The sequence below is a fragment of the Heteronotia binoei genome, chromosome 3, assembly GCF_032191835.1.
Source record: "Heteronotia binoei isolate CCM8104 ecotype False Entrance Well chromosome 3, APGP_CSIRO_Hbin_v1, whole genome shotgun sequence".
Classification (NCBI taxonomy): Eukaryota; Metazoa; Chordata; class Lepidosauria; order Squamata; family Gekkonidae; genus Heteronotia; species Heteronotia binoei.
In genome coordinates this window covers 72,407,445-72,432,330 of record NC_083225.1, presented here as the reverse complement: position 1 = coordinate 72,432,330, position 24,886 = coordinate 72,407,445, and the positions used below count along the sequence as shown (strand labels likewise).

General features: G+C 39.9%; 1 protein-coding gene across 1 annotated transcript in view; it reads left to right on the top strand.

Annotated features, from left to right (window-relative positions):
• The window catches only part of ADGRG2 (adhesion G protein-coupled receptor G2), a 59,191-nt gene that overhangs the window by 19,834 nt on the left and 14,471 nt on the right, over positions 1 to 24,886 (top strand). The window contains 14 exon segments of the mRNA XM_060234039.1: positions 16 to 82; positions 1,397 to 1,467; positions 2,561 to 2,637; positions 4,802 to 4,841; positions 4,961 to 4,995; positions 7,920 to 8,017; positions 8,879 to 8,951; positions 12,513 to 13,012; positions 13,284 to 13,458; positions 16,775 to 16,931; positions 20,985 to 21,128; positions 21,224 to 21,346; positions 22,967 to 23,012; positions 23,124 to 23,227. Of these exon segments, the coding sequence (XP_060090022.1) occupies positions 16 to 82; positions 1,397 to 1,467; positions 2,561 to 2,637; positions 4,802 to 4,841; positions 4,961 to 4,995; positions 7,920 to 8,017; positions 8,879 to 8,951; positions 12,513 to 13,012; positions 13,284 to 13,458; positions 16,775 to 16,931; positions 20,985 to 21,128; positions 21,224 to 21,346; positions 22,967 to 23,012; positions 23,124 to 23,227 (1,710 nt within the window).

The window sequence follows — 24,886 nt, the reverse complement described above, 5'->3', positions numbered from 1 at the left end:
AAATTTAACTAACACTTTCTTGCAGGAACAGAATTTCCAGAAAATAATGCATGTAATTTAGAAGCCCTGTGCAAAGACTCAAGTTAGTGTCTTTTTCTTGTTCATTTTAATTTTAGCTTGTAGAAAGATTTTTGAAAATGAAATAATATTTATTGAGCAACTGTTGAATTAGAAAATCATATAGTGGGGCAATATTATAATCAACATGTTATTAGTGACCTTATGCATTAAATATTAAATACCTTTGCGACACTTTTTGATGTTACATTATGGAAATTGTAATTGCTTTTATTATATGATTTTAATGTGATTTTATTTATGTTATGCTCCGTCCTGAGCCCCCACAGGGGAATGGGTGGAATATAAATAAACTATTAATAATAATAATAATAATAATAATAATAGTTTATTATTGTTCAAACTTTTTATGCCACATATAAGTGTAAAGCTTTATATAATGAATTGTTGTAATACTCCACTTAAACTACAAATTGATGTGTGGAAAACAGAATAGTAAATATTGCTCAATTCTTTAAAAAATCCTGTGCCTGTGGTTTTAAAGTTTTATTTATTTTAAAAAAGAAAAGGCCCTCAAAATTTAGGAACAAGGAAGGAAAGAAGGATGGATGGATGGATCTCCACTGGGGTTTCTTCATGTACTACTATGTTCATGTTGTATGCATTAAATGTTCCCCACTTTAATTTAGTTCTGATTTTACATACTTCAAGTGCATGCTTTCTTTTTATGAAATGTGGAATCCTTGCTTACTCCTCCTGACATTCCTGCCTTGTGGTACTCTTTTAGATATATAGTATAGATTATTCAAAATTAGGGCTACCAGGTGCCCCCTGGCCACCAGCATTGCCAGATCCAGGTTGGGAAACTCCTGGAGATTTGGGGATGGAGCCTAGGACAGGGACCTCAGTGGGGTAGGGTGCTATAGAGTCTACTCTCCAAAATATCTGTGTTCTCTAAGGGCACTGATCTTTTTTGTCTGGAGATTAGCTGTAATTCCTGGGGGTCCCCAGGTCCCATCTGGAGGCTGGGATCCCTGTTTTGTCACACTGACTTGGTGAATAAGTCATCCTTTGTAAATTACTGTTTCCTAAATCAGGAAAACATGTTTAATTTTTGAAGACGAAGGTTGTATCAAATAATTTTATGGAGCCCCAAAAGCTGGTTACATTCAAAGAACAGAGGATCAAACAATCCTCACACAAGAAAGCTGACATCCTAAGCAGAGTGACATCCTTCTAAGCCCATCTCTCAGTGGTTGTATAAGGGTTTAGAATGTCACATGATTTAGAATGGCACTCTAAAGGCCATAAATAGATCAAATAGTTTATCTTGCTATACCAGGACATTTTTATTAATGTGACTCTGTTTCCTTTTCAGTCTTCTACACAGGCACTATGAGATTTCAGACCAGTGAAAACAGTACAGATGATTCATTTAAACTAAAAGTAGTAAGACTTTTTATTGTAATAAATTATTTTGCTGCCATATTTGGGTTGCATTCTCTGTGTTATAAAATTAAACCCTGTTGGAGGTTAAGTATTGAAAAAATGTAAATATAATTGTAAAAGAAGAGTTAAATGGTGACATCTTATGGGGCTGTTTTCTAAACGATGTACCATCATGAAAAGTATATTTAAGCAAGGAAGGACCATTTAGGTCGCTGGAAGGCATGATAGCTGACATTCATGGGAGGGGGGGCAGGCAAGCTGGCAGTGAGTGAGAGCAGAAATTTATTATTAATTACCTCATGTTACTTCCTGCTTTCATTTATTTCTCCTCCCACTGCTACTATCTGCATTGTCATCACCCCTACACCCTGTTTTCACTCGTAGTATTTGCTGTACTTTTTAGGCTACTGAATCATGTTTTCACTATAAGAAAGACAGATCCAGGTGGGTAGCCATGTTAGTCTGAAAGAATGTGACAAAGTTAGGAGTCCAATAGCACCTTTAAGAAAGTTTTATAAACAAAGCTTTATTCAGACTGTGAGCTTTTGTGTGCATGCACACTTTGTCAAACAGGATGCAATCAGACTTGTCTGGATAGCTAGCTAGCTAGTTAGACAGACAAGATTCAATTCCGGGAGAAAACAGGCAAATAAATGTTTCAGAGTGTTAAGAATGTTAAGAGTGATTATATGACCCGGTCTTAACACTCTGAGCATTCTTAACACTCTGAGACATTTATTTGCCTGTTTTCTCCTGACATTGAATCTAAACTATGATGATTTTATGAACTTAGCTTGTTATTTCTGTTTGCATCTGCTAAAACATTTCATTATATTGTATGCTAATTTGCTGTTCAACCTCTACCATATATATATGGACAGGCAAGTCTGATTCCATCTTGTTTGACAAAGCGTGCATGCACACAAAAGCTCACAGCCTGAATAAAACTTTGTTGCTCTTAAAGATGCTATTGGACTCTGTCAAATATGAAAGCCAGGAATACATGTTTATAATATTCAGTATGTAGTCCCTGATGGCATGTTTGTAATATATTGAAAAATAGAATTTCTTAATTGGCTCTTTCTTTCCCTAGCACTTTTCTAGAGACAATACCAGTGAGGTTACAAAGCTCGAGATGCCATTTATTCAGTCCTCTTTGCAGGATACAAAGTAAGCATTTTTATAGTTTATTATTATCATTTACATCATGTTGAAATCAGCTTAGTTAAAAATTGAAACTTTAATGGGAAGTGTAAGGGTTTGAATATTGGATCAGCTGGAAGTGTACTGACATGTACTAAAGCTTGAATAAAGCCCTTTTGGGTGAAAGCGAGGTCTAAATGTTCCAGGAGACCTGCACAGCCTATACAGAGAATGTTGGAAATTAAAGCACATTGAAGAACCTTCTTTTGGACTGGAGCATATTTTCCTGCATCCTGAAGTCCATTTTAAAATCTGCATAAGTGGGAAGATCTCTAGCCCCAAAGAGGTCTGGCTGTTCCTGACCAGGCCCAAGGCCTTTTCAGTCCTAGACCTGACCTGGTGAAACTCTATACCTAATACTGCCAGAGCCCTGTGGAACCTTATGCAATGCTACAGGGCCCGTAAGGCAGAGATGTTCCACCAGGCTTTGGTTATGGTCAGTGAAGGTTTTCAAATGTGGCTGGTGCCCATCTCATCCCCTAAATTTTAATCTATGTTTCCTCTCCCCTCTCTCCAAGAAGTGACTAAGTCATCCAAAACTCCTGATTTGTAACTCTGTAAATGTTAGGGATACATTTTGAAAATGAATTGATTTAAATTTTAATTTGGTTTTAATTTTATTAACTCTACTATATTTTAATCTCTGCTCATGACCTGAGTTCGATCCCAGCAGAAGCTGGGTTCAGGTAGCTGGCTCAAGGTTGACTCAGCCTTCCATCCTTCCGAGGTCGGTAAAATGAGTACCCAGCTTGCTGGGGAAAAGTGTAGATGACTGGGGGAGGCAATGGCAAGCTACCCTGTAAAAAGTCTGCCGTGAAAATGTGATGTAACGTCACCCCAGAGTTGGAAACGACTGGTGCTCGCACAGGAGACTACCTTTTTATATTTTTTCCTATGGCTTATACTGTATTGTACATCACCCAAAGCCTGGCGTAAATTGGGATGTGTGACTAATTAATCCAATTAATAATAATGAGGATGATGCTACAATATTTATTAAAAAGAGAAAATGGTTACAAGCATACTTTTGCATAGCACCAGATCGGCAACCAGAAGAACAAAGAAAAGTTGGTCTTAAGCACATCCTTCTTTCCCCTGGTTCTAAAAACATCCTCTACTACAGGGCTTTTTTGGTAGAAATAGCCCAACAAACTGATTTGCATATTAGGTCACACCCCTTGCCATCACAATTGTTTCACACAAGGCTTTTTTGAGGAAAAGGACCAGCAGGAACTCATTTGCATATTAGGCCACACCTTTGATGCAAAACCAGCTGGAACTGCTTTCCTGCTAAAAAAAAGCCCTGTTCTACTAGATGTTGAAATAGAGCAGGCAGCTCCAAGCTTAGTAAGTTATGAACTGTTGTAAGGGTGACTCATTACCTCAAGCTTCCTGCATCTGATCAGGCAGCTAAGGCTGGCTGCATGTTCAGGATGGCTGCTGCCTGATGCCCAGAGCTCAGCAATCTGTTCTCTTCCACGGCCCAGCACCAAGAGACCCTCCTTCTTGGGAGCAAGCATTTTTATTAAGCCTCTGACTCATCTTTCATCACATTCTACCCTTTTCAACCTGGCCTGTCCAGGTTCCAGGGGAGTCCTCCTGGAAGGCATTCTGGGAAATCTCCAGGAGCTCACTGGAGATTCTCCCAGCCAGGTATTAGCATTTATATAGCTGGAATTTAGCAAGTGATTGAGACAGGCCTCCTGTTAGCCACAGGAAAGCGGGGTGGGAGGTGAGGGTGGGAGAAACCGGAACGCTTTTAAAAGAGGGGTTTCTCCACACTTCCCAAAAGCATTGAACTTGGGGTAAATAGCCCATGTTGAAGACATCAGAGACTTGCAATCCAGTGTAGCTAATGCAGCAGGTTATACCTGAAAAGCATTGCACAGCTTGAATAGCAAATTTCTTTCCTCTTCTGCTCTGTCCTTATTACTGTACAATAATGTGACATAGGGCCCACTGCAGTGGACTTTAAAACACCATAGGACCTTGTGAGGGACACTTTCATATACAGATGCAAGCAGCTGAGTATCATTATCTTTGACTCAGTGTTGAATTGGCTCAGGCTTGGGGGACAGTTTGCTAATGAAAATTAAACACAAAATTTCTGTTTATGCTTTTTTTGCTTTAGAATCTCAGATTTCAACAGTACACTTCAGAATTTAAGTGAGGTAAGCTATTGGGGATGGCTGCATTTAATTATGGATTCTCAGAAATAAACCTAATTTTGGATTATTAAATACACATTTTAATGATGAAATAATTATATTTAATTTTTATTTTCTTGTAGTTATCTTTCATGCAATGTGGTGCAGAAAACCAAAGGTTAGATCTTTTCAAAAATAATTGCACTATCTTTACGACTCAGAACTTCTGCTGTTTGTATTAGAAAATATATTTCAGATTTAGAGCCAGGTGGGCAGCTGTGTTGGTCTGAAACAGTACAACAAAGTTTGAGTCCAGTGGCACCTTTAAGACCAGCAAAGTTTTATTAGGGCGGTAGAAGGTGTGGAGAAATCAGCATGAGTAATTGGACAGGAAACCTTGGTCTTGATTCAGTACAGGAGGATGCATTGTCTTGAGCTTCATTTTCAGTTGCAATTCAGCAGTCTGACTTTCTAATCTCCCTTTGAAATTCCTTGGTAAGAGAACTGCTTAAGTCAACAACTGAATGTCCAAGAAGGTTAAAAAGTTCCATTCCCCCCTCTGGTTTTTGAATGTTGTTGTTTCTAATATCAGATTTATGTCCATTTATTCTCTGTCGTAGGGTCTGGTTTGTTTGTCCAGACCCTACGGGAGAGTATAAATGGACATAAATCTGATAGACATTTTGTTTAGAAGGTGGAAGGGCATTGCTGACATGTGATGGCATAAATAATATTAAAGGATATGCAAGAGTATGAGCCTGAGATGGTATGGCTGATGTTACTGGGTCCAGTCATGGTGTTCCTAAGATCTATAGGAGAACAAAGTTGGCAACTTGGTTTGTTGCAGGTCTTGGTACTAGAGTCCATGTTACTGTTAAGTCATTTATCACTGTGGGTGAAAAGCTGTTTTAGGTTAGCCGGCTGTCTTTACCTTAAACTACTGAAATAGCACACAAGTGGCTTTTAAAATAATGAAATGTTTTATTCACATAAAGGGGGAATGTACTTTTCTCACTACTCAATGGTTTCAAGCAGTTGAGAGTTTCTTAAACCTTTCACTCAGTCATAATCTTTAAGATGAGATGCTTTTGTTTCAGTGTTTCCTAAACACTTCAGTCTTGAGCTTAACTGTCTCTTTTGGCAAGGATACACTATCCAGTTCACAAATTCCTTCATTAAACACACCAGTATACTTTCTTGAGTTTTATTGACTCTTCAGGTCCTAAACACACCAGACCAGGGATCACTCCACTCTTTGAGCTATCTTCCTGTTTTAACTGGTTAAGGAATTTTTTCTCTCACTAGAAGATCTATCCCTTTTTCTGACCCGAATAGGAGTCTTCCTTCTGCCAGCCTTCTCAGTTCTCCATCCATGTTAAACTGCTCTCAGTCAGGGCTAAACACAAACCCTCTCAACACCCAACTATTCTCAGTCAGGGCTAGATTCAGACTGAAGTCTCTTCAGCATTCAGTTCCTAAGCCTTGCTCAACTCATGTTAACCAATCAAATTCCATTGAGCAGCCTGTCACTCAAGGCTTTCTGTGAGGCATAAACCCATCACAGTCCTTTACACAGTTACACAGCACTCCTGATCTTTTAAATTGCAATCCATCACAAATACATTGAACTCACTTGGATTGTGAGCTGTATGTGATCACCAGTGGTGTTCATTTGTCATTTTCTTTGGGCTTGTTTTTTAGCAAGCTGTGCCTGGGTATCGTTCTGGCCTTTCCAATCATGGAACATTTTTATTTTCCAGGACATTCAGTTGCTGATCTAAAAGTAGCAATTCTTTTACAAAGGAATGTCTTCATAATTAAATTTCTTATATTTTAGGGTGGGACAAGGTAGGTATAGAAGAAAAAAAACAGGGGAAGGGGAAAGTATAAATTCAACAGTAATTTCCAAATATTACGAATAGTTATATACAAGTGAAATGAAGTTTTAGTAAAAATACATATCTCACATATGAGAGTAGATAGTAAAACATTATCATTACATAATTTTGAGGTGAATTCTGTCTTTAGAAGAATGGGCAAGAACTTGTGATATTCTATTAACAATCAAAAGGTTACATCTTTCATCATTAGAAAAATTCCTGTACTAAATTTAAACCATCCTAAAAAACCTAGATATTGTCTTAATCATTTAATAATTTCAAATGCAAGAGCAGATAGTAAAACATCATTATTTCAGAATTTGAGGTAAATTCTCTCTTTAAAAGAATAAATAAGAACTTTCTTAATTGCAGTATCTTATTAACAATAAAAAAGACAACATCTTTTACAGTTAAACAATTTTTAATGCTAAGTTTAAACCATCCTAAGAGCCAAGGTATTATCTTCATCATTGAACAATTTTTATTATTCTTACAGAATATTTAAATGCTAATGAAATACTGAATAATAGAAATAATTACAAAGAACTTTCAAAGGGAGATTAGAATGAGAGACTGCTGACTTGCAAATGATAATGAAACTCAAGACAATGCATCCTCTTGGACTGAATCAAAAGCTAGGTTTCCTGTCTCATTACCAATGGTGATTTCTCCATGCCGACTACCCTCTGCATATCACACCTAATCAAATCATGTCTGCTATTGTCATTTGGCATCTGAAATCACTTCACTCTCCAAGATATAAGGACAGATTGACTCCCATTCTAGCTGTAACTGAGGAAGTGAGCAGGGTTGGTACTGGAAGGAAGGCTGTCCAGAGGAAGGCAATGGCAACCTATCTATACCTCTCATTTGCCTTGAAAACCCCTTGCTGCAGTTGCCATAGGTCAGCTGCAACTTCCTTATACGATGATATAGTATCCCCATAGGTACTGAAATTTCCATAGGCAATTGCTTCACATATAATGACTTGCACAGATGTTTGCTGTTCTTTAAACTGGAGTTGGTTTTTCTTAATCCATTGGTGCTTGTTCTAGTAAGTAGCAATTCAGTTTGCTATGTGCCTGCCTAACTGATCAAGCAGAGAAGATGCTAACCTCTGCAACATTTTAAGAAAGTGATATGGACATAATGACACAATTTATATATGAATTATAAACAGTCTTCTGATGGGATTTACACTTATTCCCCCCTCCCATTATAGCACATCAGATTGCAGTTTCATAGTAAAGCTGGAAAGAAGAAAGGATATAAGCAGGGTACTGGCATATTTACAGGACAAAGCATTTGTAGGCCCGGTTGGTAAGTAGTCCTTGAATATTTAACAGGTGTCTCTTGATATGGAAACACTATATTAGCCAAGGACATATGTTTTTTCTATGTCTGAATTTCAGCACTTTACACTAAGAATTTAAACAGAAGATAATGTTGTTAGCTCTAAGGCAATAAAAAGCTCCCAAGGATCAACACATTTAGGATTTTTTTACTTGGGTTGGCATGCCAACTTCTTAGTTACCTTACCATTTTAGTTACAATGTAACATTAAATGTAAAAGATAACAGTAATTTTTGTCAAATTTTATAAATGGTGTTACACTATTTAGTTTGTTGTGGGTCTTTCATTTGAAGTTTTATCTATGCAAACAGTGTTGGTGCATTTGGGGAAGCAAAGCTGCACTGCTTTCACTGCTGTCACAAATCCTGTGGGAAGAAAAGAAGCCCATATTCTTAGTCATAGCTGAGGCTAAGCAAAACTGGAAGAAGAGACCCTTTGTCTCTGCACAGTGTAGGCACTTGCAATACCATGTCTGGTGAGTGGACAGCAGCACTCAGTGCAGGCCAATGATGTAGTTAGCTTGCACTGGGCAATACAGGGAAGCAACTGGTCCCTTTTTCAGTAAGCACATAGGTTCTTTTTTCATAATTATTAGTAGAATTCCATTCCCACTGCTATTTTACAGTTGCCATAATGGACATAAATTTTAACAAAAATTATGTATTTCTTGTGATTTCCATTAATGACATGATGATAATTTAATATTTTGCACACTGAGGATAATTATGTGGAAAACAATGATAGTGGGTGGGTTATGTGTAATAATATTTGCTAGTAAGCAAATTAATGTGATGTTCATTTACACCTCATCTCTTGTTTAAACTACAGAGCTCTGCTGCTGTTCAGCTTCACAGCTTTCTTCTTGTCCCTCAACTGTCAAAGAGTTGCAACAACTGCAATGGTAAGCAACTTAATTTGGGGAGTTGGGGAGTTTCTAGGCAGTTGTGTAGTACATTTATCTCTGCATTTTGGTTGTATGAGTGTATAGCCTGGTCCCCTATATGTTTTTGGTCTGCAGAAGAGAGCCAAGCTGTAATGTAGTATGTCATTCTTTCTTGCCCCAAGGCCCTTTTTATGAGTAAAAGGCAGGGGGAGGGAGCAGGGCCCTTTCCAGGACTACTTTGGCCTTTGAAGGAGGACTGATGCACACCTAACAGCAATCACTGGGTGACTGGATACCAACAGTTTGCATGACTCAACTAGGTCTGGCTGCTTGCTACTGTCCAACTGCAGCCACCCAATGAAAGCCAGAAAGATTAGAGATTTAGAGTAGGGTTTGGGAGACCCAGGTTCAAATTCCCATTGTACTATGGAAGCTGATTGGATGGTTTCGTCACATACTTTCAGCCTGATGTGCCTCACAGATTGCTGTGAGAATATAAAGAAGAGGGGAATAATGTAAGCTGCTTTAATCCTCACTGTGGAAAAAGATGGGGTATAAATGAAGCAAAAAAATAAAAAATAATAAAGATGGAAGGTAGGCTGATGAATGACTGAGAAGGGAAGAATGAGGCAGGGAAATGAAATGGGAGTTGCCAGGAAATACAGGGTAAAGCGAGGTGCCCCCTGCATGTTATTTATAACCATGCATATGGGCCTGGTTCAGCAGCCAGGACCATACAAGGGTAATAGTTTTCCCAGACAGAGCCTCCAGGGACAGAGGGAAACCTGAAGATTGGGGAGGGGGGGGGGGCAAAGATAAAGGTAGGTTGGCTGTAGAGTGGGGAGGAGGGAAGGAAGTGTTAAAAGGGAGAGGCTATGGAGGCTTTCAGGAAAGGGAAAGAAAAAAATACTTTGGGGGAAAAATGAGATACTTTTGAATCCTTGTGGATCTTCTGCTTGTTTCAATATAATTTTTATATGATTTCTTGTCTTCATACACCATCAAGTAATTTATCACCAGTTCATCAGCCTTTGTAGGAATTTATTTTAGAGATGTAAAATGTTTGCACAGGCTGTTTGTGATAATAGAAGTTGGGAGACATCTCATTGGCTGATAACAGACAGGCAGTTTGTGCTGAGTCAGAGACACCTCATAAACCGACATGAAAAATCTTTCCAAATGCTAACATCACCACCCATCTCCGTCCCATACTCCTGTCCTCTGGTGTCTTCAGAGCAACTCAAAAAGCTATCACTGTTGAAGTGGTAGCAAATTTCTGGACACGGAAGTGCACAAGTGAGGCAGCTTGGCAGTGTGAACCCGCCAAGCCGCCCCCAGCCTTTTTTTGTTTAAAATATATATTAGTTTCAAGCACATAGGTGCAAGGGCGCTTGAGTGCACATGTGCATAACCAGAAAATGAATGGAAAAAAAGAAACCCAAACCAGCTGAAGGAATGGTGTGCAACAGCCATCTGATCATGCCAAAGTTGCCCCTCTGATGGGATGGGGATGGCTTGCAGGGGAGTGTGTGGACGCTTTGGGACACTTCTTTTTGAGCCAGCCTGATTTGGGAGGCCTCCTATCCACCCCAAATACCCGTCTGTTATCAGCCTTTGAGTACCTCTTTCCCTCTCAAGTCTTATCACATGTTGTCTGAGTACTAATCCTGGTTTTCTCATCAAGATATTTGTTATTCAGCAAGTAGCTATTTTTATTTTATTTTATTTATAATATCAATGCTGCGTTTTCTTCCCAATGGAGACACAAGCAGTTTACAACACTATTCCATCGTTCATTTTATCCCCACAACAACCCTGTGAAGTATATTGGTCTATGAGAAGGTGACTGGCCTTCTTTCCTCGATGCTGTTCCTGAAAGTCCACTGAAATGTAGGATTCCAGTGAACTTTCATAGCAAAACAAGATTTCAAACCTGGATCTTAGTCTGATATCTTCATTGCTACACAGAAGATATAAAAATGATTTTTTAAAAGGTGCTGATGCAACTCGGAATCTGGTAGTTAGGATTAAACTGTGGGAATCACAAAGATTAATTAAAATATCTTTTAGGCTTCATTCTGCATAGATAAACTTAAAAAAATATGGACAATTTTTTCTAAATGCTTTGGAACAATATACGTGGGAAATAGAAATTCTTCATTTTTTCAAGATGGAGTCCAGAGAAATCCTAAAACAGATTCTTCTCCATACTTAGGTGCTTTATAATCTGCCCCCACTCACAGACCCTCTGGTCCATTTCAAGCTGCCTTTGTATTCTGTTTTAGTAACTAGTTGGGTTAGCAAAGTATGGTCGAGCTGCTTTTGAGGGAAACTCATTTTTTATGTTTTTAGTCCCTTTGTTGCACTTCTGAATCACTATGGTGTGCTTTTTAAAATGTCCATAGTGCTTCTTACAATGCCATTTCCCCCCTGCCCTTTTTTGCCATGCAATCTTCCTTGACTTTTTCCTCTTTTCTTAATATGAGTGCTGCAGCGCTATAGCAGTTTAATGCTATATCACTCACATTAGAACATTTTTTAAAAGGAAGAAAGTCCAAGAAAACATGGCAAAAAAACTGTGGAGAAAAAGTGGCACAGTTTGAAATGACCATAGCACTTTATAGACAGTTCATTAATAGAAGGAGTTTGCTGTATGAAATCCCCATTTCAATATTGCTTTACTCGAAATCAGGTCAACAATGAATAACATCCGGTTTAGGATGGTAATGTGAAAATGGCCTCTGTCTCTTAATTCCCCAACAAAAACTCTGTTCTTTCCCTTGACATCTTAAAGTTATAAAGCTAAAGTGTAACCAAGGTTATTGTCCTTCTTCTAGCTTGATCCTTTTACATTTCTGTGGTACTGAATACTCGGGAGATGAGACACTCACTCCTTTTTTCTCTTTCCCTCTAGCCAGCAAAATAAACTCTGAGGCTGTATAGGTGCAACCCCATTACAATAAACTTTGATATAAATTCTGGAATGGAAGGTATTTTATCACATTCAGTCATTCGCTTTCAGCCTAACCTACCTGACAGAGTTGTTGTGAGAATAAAATGGAGAGAAGAAGAACACTGTGAACTTTCATGGAATTCCATGAAAATCATTGGGCGTTTTCGCACTGACCTTCTAGTGGCGCGACCACCCTCTTCACACCGGAGGATCTGCCCGGATTTCGCACAAGAAGCGCCGGCGCACCCAAAAGAGCCGGCGACTTCCGTCGCGAAACCCGCTCAAACGGAAACCGCCAAGAAGCAGGAAAACGTTTGAGCGGGTTTCGCGACGGAAGTCGCCGGCTCTTTTGGGTGCGCCGGCGCTTCTTGTGCGAAATCCGGGCAGATCCTCCGGTGTGAAGAGGGTGGTCGCGCCACTAGAAGGTCAGTGCGAAAACGCCCATTGAATTTGTGCAAACAGAAGAGTTAACTGAAGAGGACATGAGTTTTGCAGCAGAGGTTGTCTAGCATGCAAAGAACTTATAAGGTTTCAGCATTACAATGTTTCTTTGGAACACTGTTTGTTTTTTTGCCTTTGTATGTTGTGAATACCTGTATAATTATGTCTGTTTCCCCACCCTGTAGTGGTATGCAGGATGTTACCTGTGCTGAAGATAGTTCATCTGACCCACCAGAATCAACTTTTGCCCCTTCTGTTATGACTTCTAGCACTGTAACCCAGCCTGAAACTCTTTCTCCCAAATCAATCACTATGTCTCCTCCACTGCTGACTACACCTACAGCACAATCCCCTGCTCTCACTCAGATTAAAAGTACACTTCTTCCTTTCACCAAACAAACCTCAGTGGTCCTTCCTTCTCCACCTCCTACATCTACCAAACCAGCTATTCTGTCTACTGTTCCTTCTTTTGACACAACTACAGTCCTTTCTACTGTATTGTCTACCAAACCTGCTACTGCAACTTCTCTAGTAAACCAGTCCATCCTGTCTCCAACTAAAGTATCTCATACTACATCTTCTGCAAAACCTACAACAGCAGTTTTGCCAGCTACATCTTCTTCCTCATCTGCCATGACCAGTACTATTGACATACATTCTACAATCAATGCAACTGGAAATCCAGGTAAATGCATCCCAGGTAAACTTGGGACAGTGATGTGTCTTAAAACCAACATGAGCTATAAATTCTTTTTAAGATATCAGAACATAGTGTTTTCATTTTATATTTACAATACTAAATTATTAAGTATCACTTCCATTAACCAGGATTGTGGTTGAGACAAAAAAAAGAAATAAACTGGTTTCAACATAATGCTTCACTTTCCTGTTTCTGATCCTTAATATTCTTGGTACATGTATGTTTATTCTGGTGTATTTTTCTACTTCCCTTGCAGAATTTTCCAGTGTCACCACCACCAGTGGTAGTAATTCTGTTGAGAGCATAATAGCTGAAATGGAGAGGACATTGTCTGAAGAAAAAATAGAACAAAAGGATGCTGAAGAGATGGTGAACACAATTAGTAGTCTCCTGGATAATCCTCAACTGCAAATATTTTCAGTATCTAAAAGGTATTTTTCTTTGTAATTTAGCATCTGTGCTTCTCATCCTGATATGGTTCTATTTGTTGTACATGGTTGTGATAGGGGAAAATACTCAAGCATACATTTTCTCTTTCATTTGAAACGTAAAATCTTTTTTTACTGAAACCAGCATCTTGTGGTCACACAGCGTTTTAGACTTCAAAATGTTGATACGCTTCTGAATCTACAGAGATGAAGCAAGTAAAGATATGCATAAATAACTGAATTGGATCTAAGCATTCTTCAATAGAACAATTTCATGGAAAACACTTTACCACCTTCCTCCTCACTCAGTAGCCCTTGCATCCCCTAGAAGCTGTTCCCAAGCCTCAAGGACCTGTTCTTGAGGGTCAGGAAACATGACAGATTGTTCTGAGTAGTTCCTTGACCCTCAGCAAAGGCTTTGGGAAGAGTAAAGGATTGTTTGAGGAAGGTGGTTAACAGTGCTTCTATAAACCCCATTCATGGTAGCTTACAATAACTTATAATAATTTTTTCTTAACAAACTGAACTTGTATAAGGGATCTTCTTTCTGGGTTTTTTTTGTCTTTTTGTTAGCCTTTCTGCTAACTTCACTCCGATAAGAACATGTGACCTCAAGAATAGGGCTGAACCAAATACAACCCCCCCCCCCCCAAACAGCTGAATTGACTGTATTCAGGCTCTATATAGCCGAATCAGATTCTCTGATCTGATTTGGCTGCTGAGTACAGCAGCCATGAATAGCCACTGAAATTTGGCAGCTATTCGGCTCCATTATACCCTGTGGGCCATGGAGGGAATGAGGGCAACCTGTTTGGGTACCTGAGGGTTCCATTGTCCTGAGTTTTATGATGAGTGTAATAATTGCAGTTCAGCAATCATTTGTTCCAGTCTGTTTCTGAAATGATGCTGCTGTAAAACAGGTTGCTAAGCTTTCTGAATCTTGATTTCAGATTTGTGTCCATTCATCTTTTGGTATATACCCAGGCCATAAAGGGTATAAACACCTTTATTAATAACATGCCTGAGAACTAAGTTTGAGACCAGTGGCACTTTTAAAACCAACAGAGTCTGAATTCTGGGAAAAACTAAGAGCTGAGAAAGTTATGTCCACTGAGATAGGAAGCTGATATCTCTATTAAGTTCTGGGAGTTTCTGTATCTCTATTAAATTCTGGGAGTTCCTGTGCCTTGAGTATTTTTGCAGCGACTGGTCTCTTGGCTTTGTTATGATAGATAGGAATGCTTCTTTCTTTGGGTTAGTGCCATGTCAGAACCAAGAACTAGAATAAGTACGCTGCATTGACAAGTTCCCAGGCTACTTGCTTTTAAAAGACTAGAAATGATATTTGTGCAACTTATTGCCACATAAGTTAAGGTTCCCCTTGAGCAGTCTTGACTTCTCAGAAGGATCTTTTAAAACTCAAGTATCCTGTCCTGGTTTCCAAAATGTTTTTTCTTATAGTACAGTGTTACAGGATTTCTCAAAAGTATTTATTCTGTAGGACTGTGGTTCAGCATGCAACTCCTGCATGCAGAAAGTTCATGTCCCATCTCTGTTGCTTGGCACTAGTGCATTCAGTGCACTGGTTCTGTGCTGCAGTCCCTACAGAAAGCCCACAACCCAATTTTTAAATCTGAGAGATTCCCTAATTTGAACTAAGGTCCTGTACATTGAATTACCATTGCCACAGTAGCATTTGTTCTGCTAGGCAACTATGTTCCTTGCAAGCTAGCACCCTCAGTACAATTGATGACTGCAGAGACTCTCTAGGAGACTCTGACTGCAGCCTGGGTTAAGTTTTCCCATCATAGATGGTGCCCCTAGAGTTGAACCCCCTGGTCCAATCCTTTTGGAAGCTGGGGGTTCTGTAGACAGGCACCAGAAGTTGCCCTGCAAATTTGCTGCCTTTCAAACCCTCTCTCTTCCAGAGTCACTTTTCTCACTGTAATTACAGTGCAAAAAAAGTGACTGGTTGCTTTTTTCCTCATCCAAGGGGAAAAGGGCTCTCTTTAGGTGCCCCTAGGATTGGACCCTCTGGTCTAACCTTTTTGAAACTAGGAGGTTCCTGCAGCTGCCCTGCAAGTTTGGAGTCTCTACCTCAAACCTCCTTCTTCCCAGCTGCAATTTATTACCCTATTTTGCTATTGACTTCAATGCCCCATAGGGTATAGTGGGACAGTATATTCAGGAATAGCCGAATATCTCCCAAGTCAGATTTGGCTACTAAATCTGCTATTAGGAGATATTTGTCCTCCCAAATTTTTAATCCCTGAATACTCTTGAATTCCAATTTTCCCAATTTTTTTGCACACCCCTACTCAAGAATGGGTTTAACTGGCCGATCTACTTAATAATCTATAAGAATGCTACCATTTTAAGGGGCAGGCCACATTAGCCTTACTGTGGGCACATCTACTCTAGTTCCAAACATGGCCAGCTATTGCACCAGCCTTGTGTATCACCACCAGCGTATATAATGTGCTTAGAAGTGCCAAGCTTCATCGCTCTCCCCTAACGCACCATAAACCACTACTGGGTTTGGAAATGATGTTGCTCAGCACCAAGGCCCTTCTTTAGGCAGCAACCTTCTATCATGTCCAGTGCCTCCCAGTGCTTACCATTTCTCCCTAGTTGTGTCCTGGCCACCGGGTCGATCACACATATTTGGTGTAGTGGTTAAGTGTGTGGACTCTTATCTGGAAGAACTGGGTTTGATTCCCCACTCCTCCACTTGCACCTGCTGGAATGGCCTTGGGTCAGCCATAGCTCTAGCAGAGGTTGTCCTTGAAACGGCAGCTGCTGTGAGAGCCCTCTCAGCTCCACCCACAGAGTGTCTGTTATGGAGGAGGAAAAATAAGGAGATTGTGAGCCGCTCTGAGACTCTGAAATTCGGGGTGGAGGGCGGAATATAAATCCAATATCATCATCATAATCTTCTTCTTCTTTTATTTATACCCGCCCCCTAGGTACATCATGAAACAGGCAAAAAATGCAGCAAATACCTGTGTGGGAGGGGGGTCTTGTCCCACACTGTCTGTTCAGGAAAGGGGGCTGTGACAACCAGATCGCTGCTTTAGTGCTATGAATGTCTTTTTCTTGGATGTTATGAAATGTTTGCACTTCTTTCCAAACCTGTTACATAAGGAATAAGTTAGTACTGTATAATCTTTTATATTTTTCCTTCTGTTTGTTTTAGTTACTTAGTTAAAGATTTGTGAGAAGGTTTCAAATAGGCATATAAAGATTTGTGCACCTTTGGTGTTAATTATATAGCACTCAAAAAGACAATGTATTATCTTTTGCATCTTTACCTTACTAGAATAATAAAAATAGTGGATGCAATTGGCTTAAAATTGAACTTTGCGGCAGAATCCATTAATTTGACATCCCCTTCCCTGGCTCTGGCAGTTCTGAAGATCAACAGCAGTTTCTTCAGTGGTGTTTCTTTTGCTGTTGAAGATTCCTCATGCCTTCAGGTAAGCCCTGGGATTTATATATTTTTTTCTTCATTTCAGCTAACTTTAGATGATGGAAATTTAAACATATTTGCTACTGCAGTGAACTCTAACATCCAGATTTAAAAAAAGAATTCAGGATGGAATGTAAGAACATGAGAAGAGCCCTGTTGGATCAAACCAAAAGTCCACTTCATACAAAATCCTGTTTCTGTAGTTTGCCTCTCAAGACTCACAGAAACAAGATACAAAGACAAAATATTGTTGCCCTCAGCAGTCTTACACCTATGTTGTCTTTGAACATGGAGGTTCCAGTCAACCACAAAAGCTAAATAAATCAACCAATGGCTATCCTCCATTTGTCAAATCCCATCTTTAAAGCTCTTTAAGATGGTGGCCATCACCACATCTTCTGGTTGCAAATGTTAATTTCATGTTAATTTCATTTCCCCCCCCCCCTGAATCTACTGCTCCAGTTTCTTTAGATGTCCCTAGGAGTTAGATCCAGGGTAGGACTTATATAGACCAAAGGGAGGATCCCTCCTACCATTTATTTTCCCTTGCTGCAGGTCATTGACTTTACTCTTCTGCTGTTTGGGGGAATCCTCTGTCTCTCCCAAGAACAGTATTTGAGGGGCACTTGACTTCTGCAGAAGGGATGAGGCTAGAAAGTCATACTCTGATGATGCAAGTGCCTTCTATCAACAGAAATTTCTGGTGAATCCAAGCGTGAATTCCAATATGATAGGAGAGGAAGAGAAAGCTCTCTGCTCATGTTTTACACATCAGATAGTTTTATAAACCTCTATGATATTTCCCCCTCTTGTTTCTGTATGTTTTCTAAATCAGGACAAGAGATTCCAGCACCCAGGTCCTCTCCCTTCCCCAGACTAGCTCTGCTTTTCCTTCTTGAACTCACTCTGTTGCTTCTTCACTGGCTAGGTGCCTTCTCTCTTATTGGATTCTCTGGCCCCAGCCTCACCTGGCCTGTCTCGAATCTCCTCCTTCTTGTTTCACCTGGGACACTATAAAAAAGGGAAGCCTTTTCCTGCTTCTTCCCTCTGCTGCCTGTCTCCCTATTGTACTCCTTCACCTTGATGTTCAGTGCTGCCTCTTCCATTCTGTCCTTCGCCAAATCCAAACTCAGCCTTGCCTTTTGACCACACCCTTCCCTGCTACTGCCTGGCTTCCTGCCTTGTTCTCAACTGTTTTGGAGTGATTTTGTCTGCATCCTAGTCACTTCCCTCACCTAGCCTCCCTTACCTGTAGTTGCACTTCACATTTTCTAGAACATAGCATGGCACTTGCCAAACAGTATGAAACACATTCATACCCCAAGCCAAATTCCAGTGCACCTTAACGTAGAAAAATTGTTTTGCTTTGTGATCCAGATGGGACTTGGATCCCCTGGAATTACAGCTCATCTCCAGACGAAAGAGAGCAATTGCCCTGGAGAAAATGAATACATTGGAGGTTGGACTCTATGGCATTGTACCCACTGAGATTTCTGTCCTCCCAAAGCTGCATCCCCATATCGAGAGTTTTCCAACCTGGATCTGACAGCCCTGCTTCCCATTCCCCACTGGTGGCCTGAGGGGACCTGGCAACCCTAGGTGGCAAAAATAATTGTGTTTCACATGTTGACATGAAACAGAATGTATAGATTCATGTCTTTCTGTAAGCATAATGAATAACTTGCACTAATACGAATAACTCATCAGAGCTATTTTTTAAATATGGAACAAAATTTATATAGTTTGAACCTAAGATATTAGACAACCAGGCGTCTGATTCATCAGGAGCTCAGCTCCTGAACCTTTCTGATGGCTCCCCCTCTTCCTCTGCACCGAACTTGTCCATTGAATAGTAGGTGAAGCTCCATAACAATCCCTGAATTAGGAGAGCAGGCAGCCAGCCAGCCACCAGGGGCTTTGCCATGCCCCCAGCACCCCTCATTAACCTCTGGAGAAGCCTGCACCACCCTTTCTCCACCTCTTATGTGATTTTGGGTGGCTGGTGGTTTAATGGCTTTTTGACTGGGGAGGGCAGCCCAGAAGAGCCCCAGGCGAGTGAGGCCTGCTTGGACTGGCTGTATCTCTCCATTGTCAGGAAAGGCTGTATCTCTCCAAAGCACTAAAAATGGTTATCTAGACCAGAGTTTTCTTAATAAACTCTTCTTGTTGGGTTTCTTTTTTAACTCCAATATCTTTGATCAATTTTGTGTAACAAACTATCCCAGAGGAAAAATGCATAAATTCATGGGGCAGCTTTTTACCTTGGGCACTTTTTAGTTTTCAGAAAGCAAACTGTAAATGGCATCTGGCTGTACTTTGGGAACATAGATTACTACTGTACTGTGAACAGTGTCCTATGAGAAAAAGTTGCTTTGAAGTTAAAAAAAGAAACATGAGAGATACTAACTGTGGATCTCCGATGTCACATCCAGAGTACAAATATATGTTATGTTACTTCAGTTATCCCTTTGCAACATTTTTTTACACAGCACAGCCACTAAAACTAATTTTAAGAGGAAAACAAGCACATCAAGTTTAGATAACTCGATGTGTTTTCACACTGAAAACTGATCTCCTAAGATCCTCTTCATCCTAATGTGGGAAAAAGAGGCTGATGGAAGGAAAGATGGAATCCTTCCATCAATGAAGAATAAATTTGGTACTTCATCGTCCACTGCAGCCCCCAAATGCACCTGAAAAGCTGTTCCTGGGGGATAGGGAACCTCTAGGAGGATGGAGAGAAGTCCACTGTGGGAAGGGGGGGAATTAGTGAAAAACACCTCTATCTCTGGAAATCCTCTGCAAGATCCAACCCATAGACAGTACCATTCTGTTTTCCCATCACAGTAAAAACAGTTTGCAAAAGGGATAATTTTGGCAGCAAAGTAAGGTGTTAGTTAATAGTTAAATCTTATTTCCTTTCAATGCAGCCTGTCCCTTTAAATCTCAGTCTTAGCATATGTATTCTGTTTAAATAATTTGATAAAATAATCACAGATCTAAATTTGTTACCTTTATTTTGCTTTTTTTTTTTTTTAGAGTGTGTATTCTGGTTTTTCAGTATTTGGAGTAGGATATTAGGCCTTTTATAGCTTCCTTACGGCCTAGGGTTGCCAGCTCTGGTTAGGAAATACCTGAAGGTTTTGGGGAGTGGAACCTGGGAAGGATCAGTGGAGTTGCCAGCCTCCAGGTGGGGCCTAGAAATCTCCTGCTTTTATGATTGATCTACAGCTGGCAGAGATCAGCTCCCCTTGAGAACATGGCTGCCTTGAAGGGTGGACTCTATGACATTGTACCATGCTGAGGCCCTCAGGAAATCAACAACTACCACCTGGAGGCTGGCAACCCTACTACCACTTCCTATGTATAATGTTCAAGGTGTAATATTCCCCCATCACCTGCTCTCCTGTGGTCAGTTAACTGCATGCATGAAAAGGACTGACTGGATTGGCTCTGAATATATTAAATAAATATACCAAATAGATTTTTAAATTTTTTTGAAAAGTACTGCTAATGCTGCTTTTAAAAATGTAGGTCATAAACTTATGAAGGCTGGTGTAATGGCTTCCTTTTTCATGAAGTCTGCTTCTGTCTGTGAAGCTTCTAACTTCCTCTTACAGGCATTCTATTCCGAGAAGGTCATAGAGTAATTTGGTGCTTATGCTTCTGTGAATCAGATGAAATAAAAATAAAGATTAATACTCTTTTGCATTTTAAAAAAAGATGTCATATTTTTAATTTTATTCTGGAAACATGGAAGTGGAAATTTATCATTTGCCAAACAAAATCTATAGGAAATGAAATAAGACTTCAGTTGTGATAATGTTTTTTGCTACTATGAATGACTTGTCAGCTAGACGGAGTAGGTCTGAAGATGGAACTGGTTACCCCTGCCTTAGAGCTGATATCTGTCTACATGGGCTGAAGCATGAATTGTGCACGGAGCTGTGTTTCATTCAGGTCTGCTTACACATCAGTACTGTTGTTCAGCTACAGACTATACAGGCAGTCACCTTTATTTTTCACCTATAGTTATTTTGTCTCTTTTTTTAATGGGCAGGTTGCACTAGGAACTCAAATTCCTACAAATAGCATTGGAGCCATTTCACTCCCATCATCAGTAACAACAAATTTGTCATCTAGAAACAAGGATTTGGCTTCTAGAATTATATTCAATTTTTATGAGAAGACAACTTTGTTCCAGGTAATATTTATTAAGTCCAAACACTTCACATTCACTACAGTGTATTGCAGGCCAAATATATCAATCAATTAATAAGGCTTCTTTTAAAACCTCAGGATCCCTCATTGAACAATGCATCTCTGATCAGCAGTGTTATATCATCAAGTGTTGCTAATCTCACAGTTACCAACTTGAAGATGAATGTTACTGTTACTCTAAAGAATACCAAGCCTAGCCAGGTACGACTGGAATTTTGAAAGCTCAGAAATCTTTTACAGTTACAGTGGGATGCTCATATTTATTTAGGGTAATACTATAAGATGTTGCTTGTTCTTCTGTATTTTCCTATTGTTCTGTTGATTCTGGAAAGCCATATTGATGAGATATGTAAACTATAGCAAAGGGCCAGCCTTTATAGACCATATATGCTTCAGAAGACATCTTTTGTAAGGGTTCATGAACCCCTGTAAATAGTTCCTCCCTGTTATCTTTCTGTTTGTTCATCATCAGGGTGACTATTGAAGCTCTTGCATATTTGCTAGGCTAGGCAAAGGCAGCAATCTGATTATCGATACAGAGAGGTAAGAAGGAGTAATATAGAAAGACAACTTACTTGTGCCAGCAACAGGTAGTTTCCACAAGAGCAACACAGATACCACACAGAGTGATGCCAGAAGAAGTGCACAGGCTCAGACTTTAGTTAAAGTGAAGAAGAAGAAGAAGATGATGAAGATATTGGATTTATATCCCGCCCTCCACTCTGAAGAGTCTTAGAGCAGCTCACAATCTCCTTTACCTTCCTCCCCCACAACAGACACCCTGTGAGGTGGGTGGGGCTGGAGAGGGCTCTCACAGCAGCTGCCCTTTCAAGGACAACCTCTGCCAGAGCTATGGCTGACCCAAGGCCATGCTAGCAGGTGCAAGTGGAGGAGTGGGGAATCAAACCCGGTTCTCCCAGATAAGAGTCCGCACACTTAACCACTACACCAACACAAAAAGAATTCCCCAGACTTGGAGAAGTTGAGAGGAATCTTGGGGGTCCAACCAGTACACTTCCTGATTGGCAGAAGGTAAGGAGAAGTCAGGTTTCCAGGTTCCGAGTACATTGCATTATTTAAACATTCCCTCAGTATCACAGGATTTGATCATGTCTGGGAGAATGACAAGACACCCAGTTTCCAAGTATTTTCCTATGCAAATACTCACTGTTACAAGCAATATATTTTACCAGTACTGCAGAGTCAAATGTATATATAATACCATCTGAAGGTGATAGTGCAGGTATGATTGCAGAACTGCAAACAATATATCTGTGGGAAATAAGAAATAAAAATGAAACTCTCAAGTACTCACTTTGGTTCTAATCAAAGGCAATAGAAGTATGCTTCATTTAACTCTTGGTCTTATTGTGACTTTTACTGTTTAATACAAAGTTGGTACTATAAAGCATGTAACTGACACAGTTCTCATGCAGAGAGTTTATAACCTACATTAGACAAGACAAAAATCCAAAGAGAGCAGCTGTTAATAAAGGAGCAAGAATGAAGAAGGGACAAAGGGGTTTAGTAGTACTGAAGGGGTTGGCAGGGAGAGGCTATTGGAAGAGAACAGACTCATTCAATAATAATAATAATAATAATAATAATAATAATAATAATAATAATAATAATAATAATAATAATAATAATAATAATAATAATAATACTTTTTATTTATATCCCGCCCTCCCCGCCGAGGCAGGCTCAGTGTTTTTATTTTATTGATACAGTGTTTTTATTTTATTGAACATCATGTAATACTTGATTGGTTTTTCAGTAACTCAAAGAATGTTAAATCATCTTTTTTTTCTCTGCAAACAGGAGAATTTGACTGTCAGATGTGCATTCTGGGACTTTGCTAAAAATGGTATGTCCATGTGGCTGTGAATTATTAGTTGCATTGTCTTTTCAAAATAGTTAAAATGGTACCATTTACTGTCTTCTGTTTAAATAATTGAAGCTGTTTCATTTCTGGCAGGTGGCAAAGGAGGCTGGGCCTATGAAGGCTGCATGGTTAAAGATAGAAGAACAAATGAAACTGTCTGTAGCTGCAACCATCTCACAAGCTTTGCAGTTTTACTGGTAACACTTTCACAGCAGCTCCTTATGTTTCCATGTTTTGAAAGCGTCTAGGGGTGAGGCATGAAGTCAAAAGCCTTCCTCCTCACAGAGCAGAACTGTGTTAATTGAAAAGTTGTCTAGACTGTACCTAGGCTTCAATGTAATAGTGCTACAGTCTACTCTTAATATCTAGTTTTTTTCCCTGAACACACCTGGAGTAAATGCAGTATTTCCTAGTTCTTTTATCATATCTACCAGATTGGCACAGACTTTTGCACTCTTCTCCTTCCTCTCATTCATAGTGGCTCTCCCTTTCCTTCTAAGGCATAACCATGGTACCTATGGTGTTAGATCTATGAGACATTTAATATGGTTGCCAACCTCCAGGTGGGTCCTGCAGATCTCCCACTTTTACAGCTGATCTCCAGCTGACAGAGATCAGCTCCCCTGGAGAAAATGGCTGCTTTGAAGAGTGACCTCTGTGGCATAGTACCATACTAAGGCCCCTCCCCTCCCCAAACCCCACCTTCTCCTGGATCCATCCCCAATGTCTCCAGGTATTTTCCAACAACAAGACGACAACCCCGTATTTACACTATCCATGATTAACTTTGCTTTCCAGCCAGTTTCAGTCTTGGTTTAAAGCCAGCCATGGTTAGGGTAAGCCTCAGTATGCTGGCAAAAGAAAGGAGGGGAAATTCATCTGCATGTGATAGTGCAGATAAGCCCCAGGGATGATTGCAGAACTGCAGAAAAAAAAATAATCTGTGGAACAATTAATCATGAATTAATCATTGTCTGTGGGACAATTAACCACGATTAAGAGATTGAGAGGTGCTATGACCTACACTAGGCCAGATAACACATTCAGAAACCAAGACAGTGCCCATGTGTTCTCAGTCGACCTCAGGATTATGACCTACATGCTGAATTTCACTTTAATTATTTTTGGGACAGGCATGTTTCATAATCCATAAAAGCCCATGCTACTTAATTTTTACATGCAAAATTTTCTTTAAAAGTTTGTCTCACAAAGTTAATTTTTTGTATAGTTCTTAGCGTGTTAAGACTAATATCTGGGAGACTGTATCACTAAAAGTCAATAGCTCTTTATCCCTGAAAAAGATTCAGAGGCAGTAGGCACACAAGTGGGGTGGGAGTGGAAGACAGTTACAGGAAGAAATAGAAACATGGCAATGCTTATACATTTTCAGCAGCTGGGAGCCCCCTGAAGAATTGACAGTAGATGGACTCCCTGAAATTGGCTGACACACAGTACCTTCCCCAGTCTCTGCATACACTGTGGGTCTCCATTAGGGCTGTGCCACAGACATATATTATCTGAGATACACTGTGATTACACCTGCAGTTTGAATCCCCATTGTCAGGGTCTAAGTCCCCACCTTGATTTGAACTCTCCTCCCAATTCAAGTGAGGCACAGTTGGTGGGGAGCACAGAGGTACCTTAGCTGGAGCAGTCAGGCAAAGAAACAGCAACAGTTCGGAGGGAGGAAGCTGTCTTGGCTGCTGGAATAGTGGAACTATGGGGGAAGCTGGAGGAGGCAAACAAGGCATGGCTACATCTGAAGTGCTTGCTGATGATTTGCCAAAGGCCCTGCCAGCTAAAATAAAATACATTGTGTTTTATGACAAAACCAAAGAAGAGGTCTTGTTGCATTG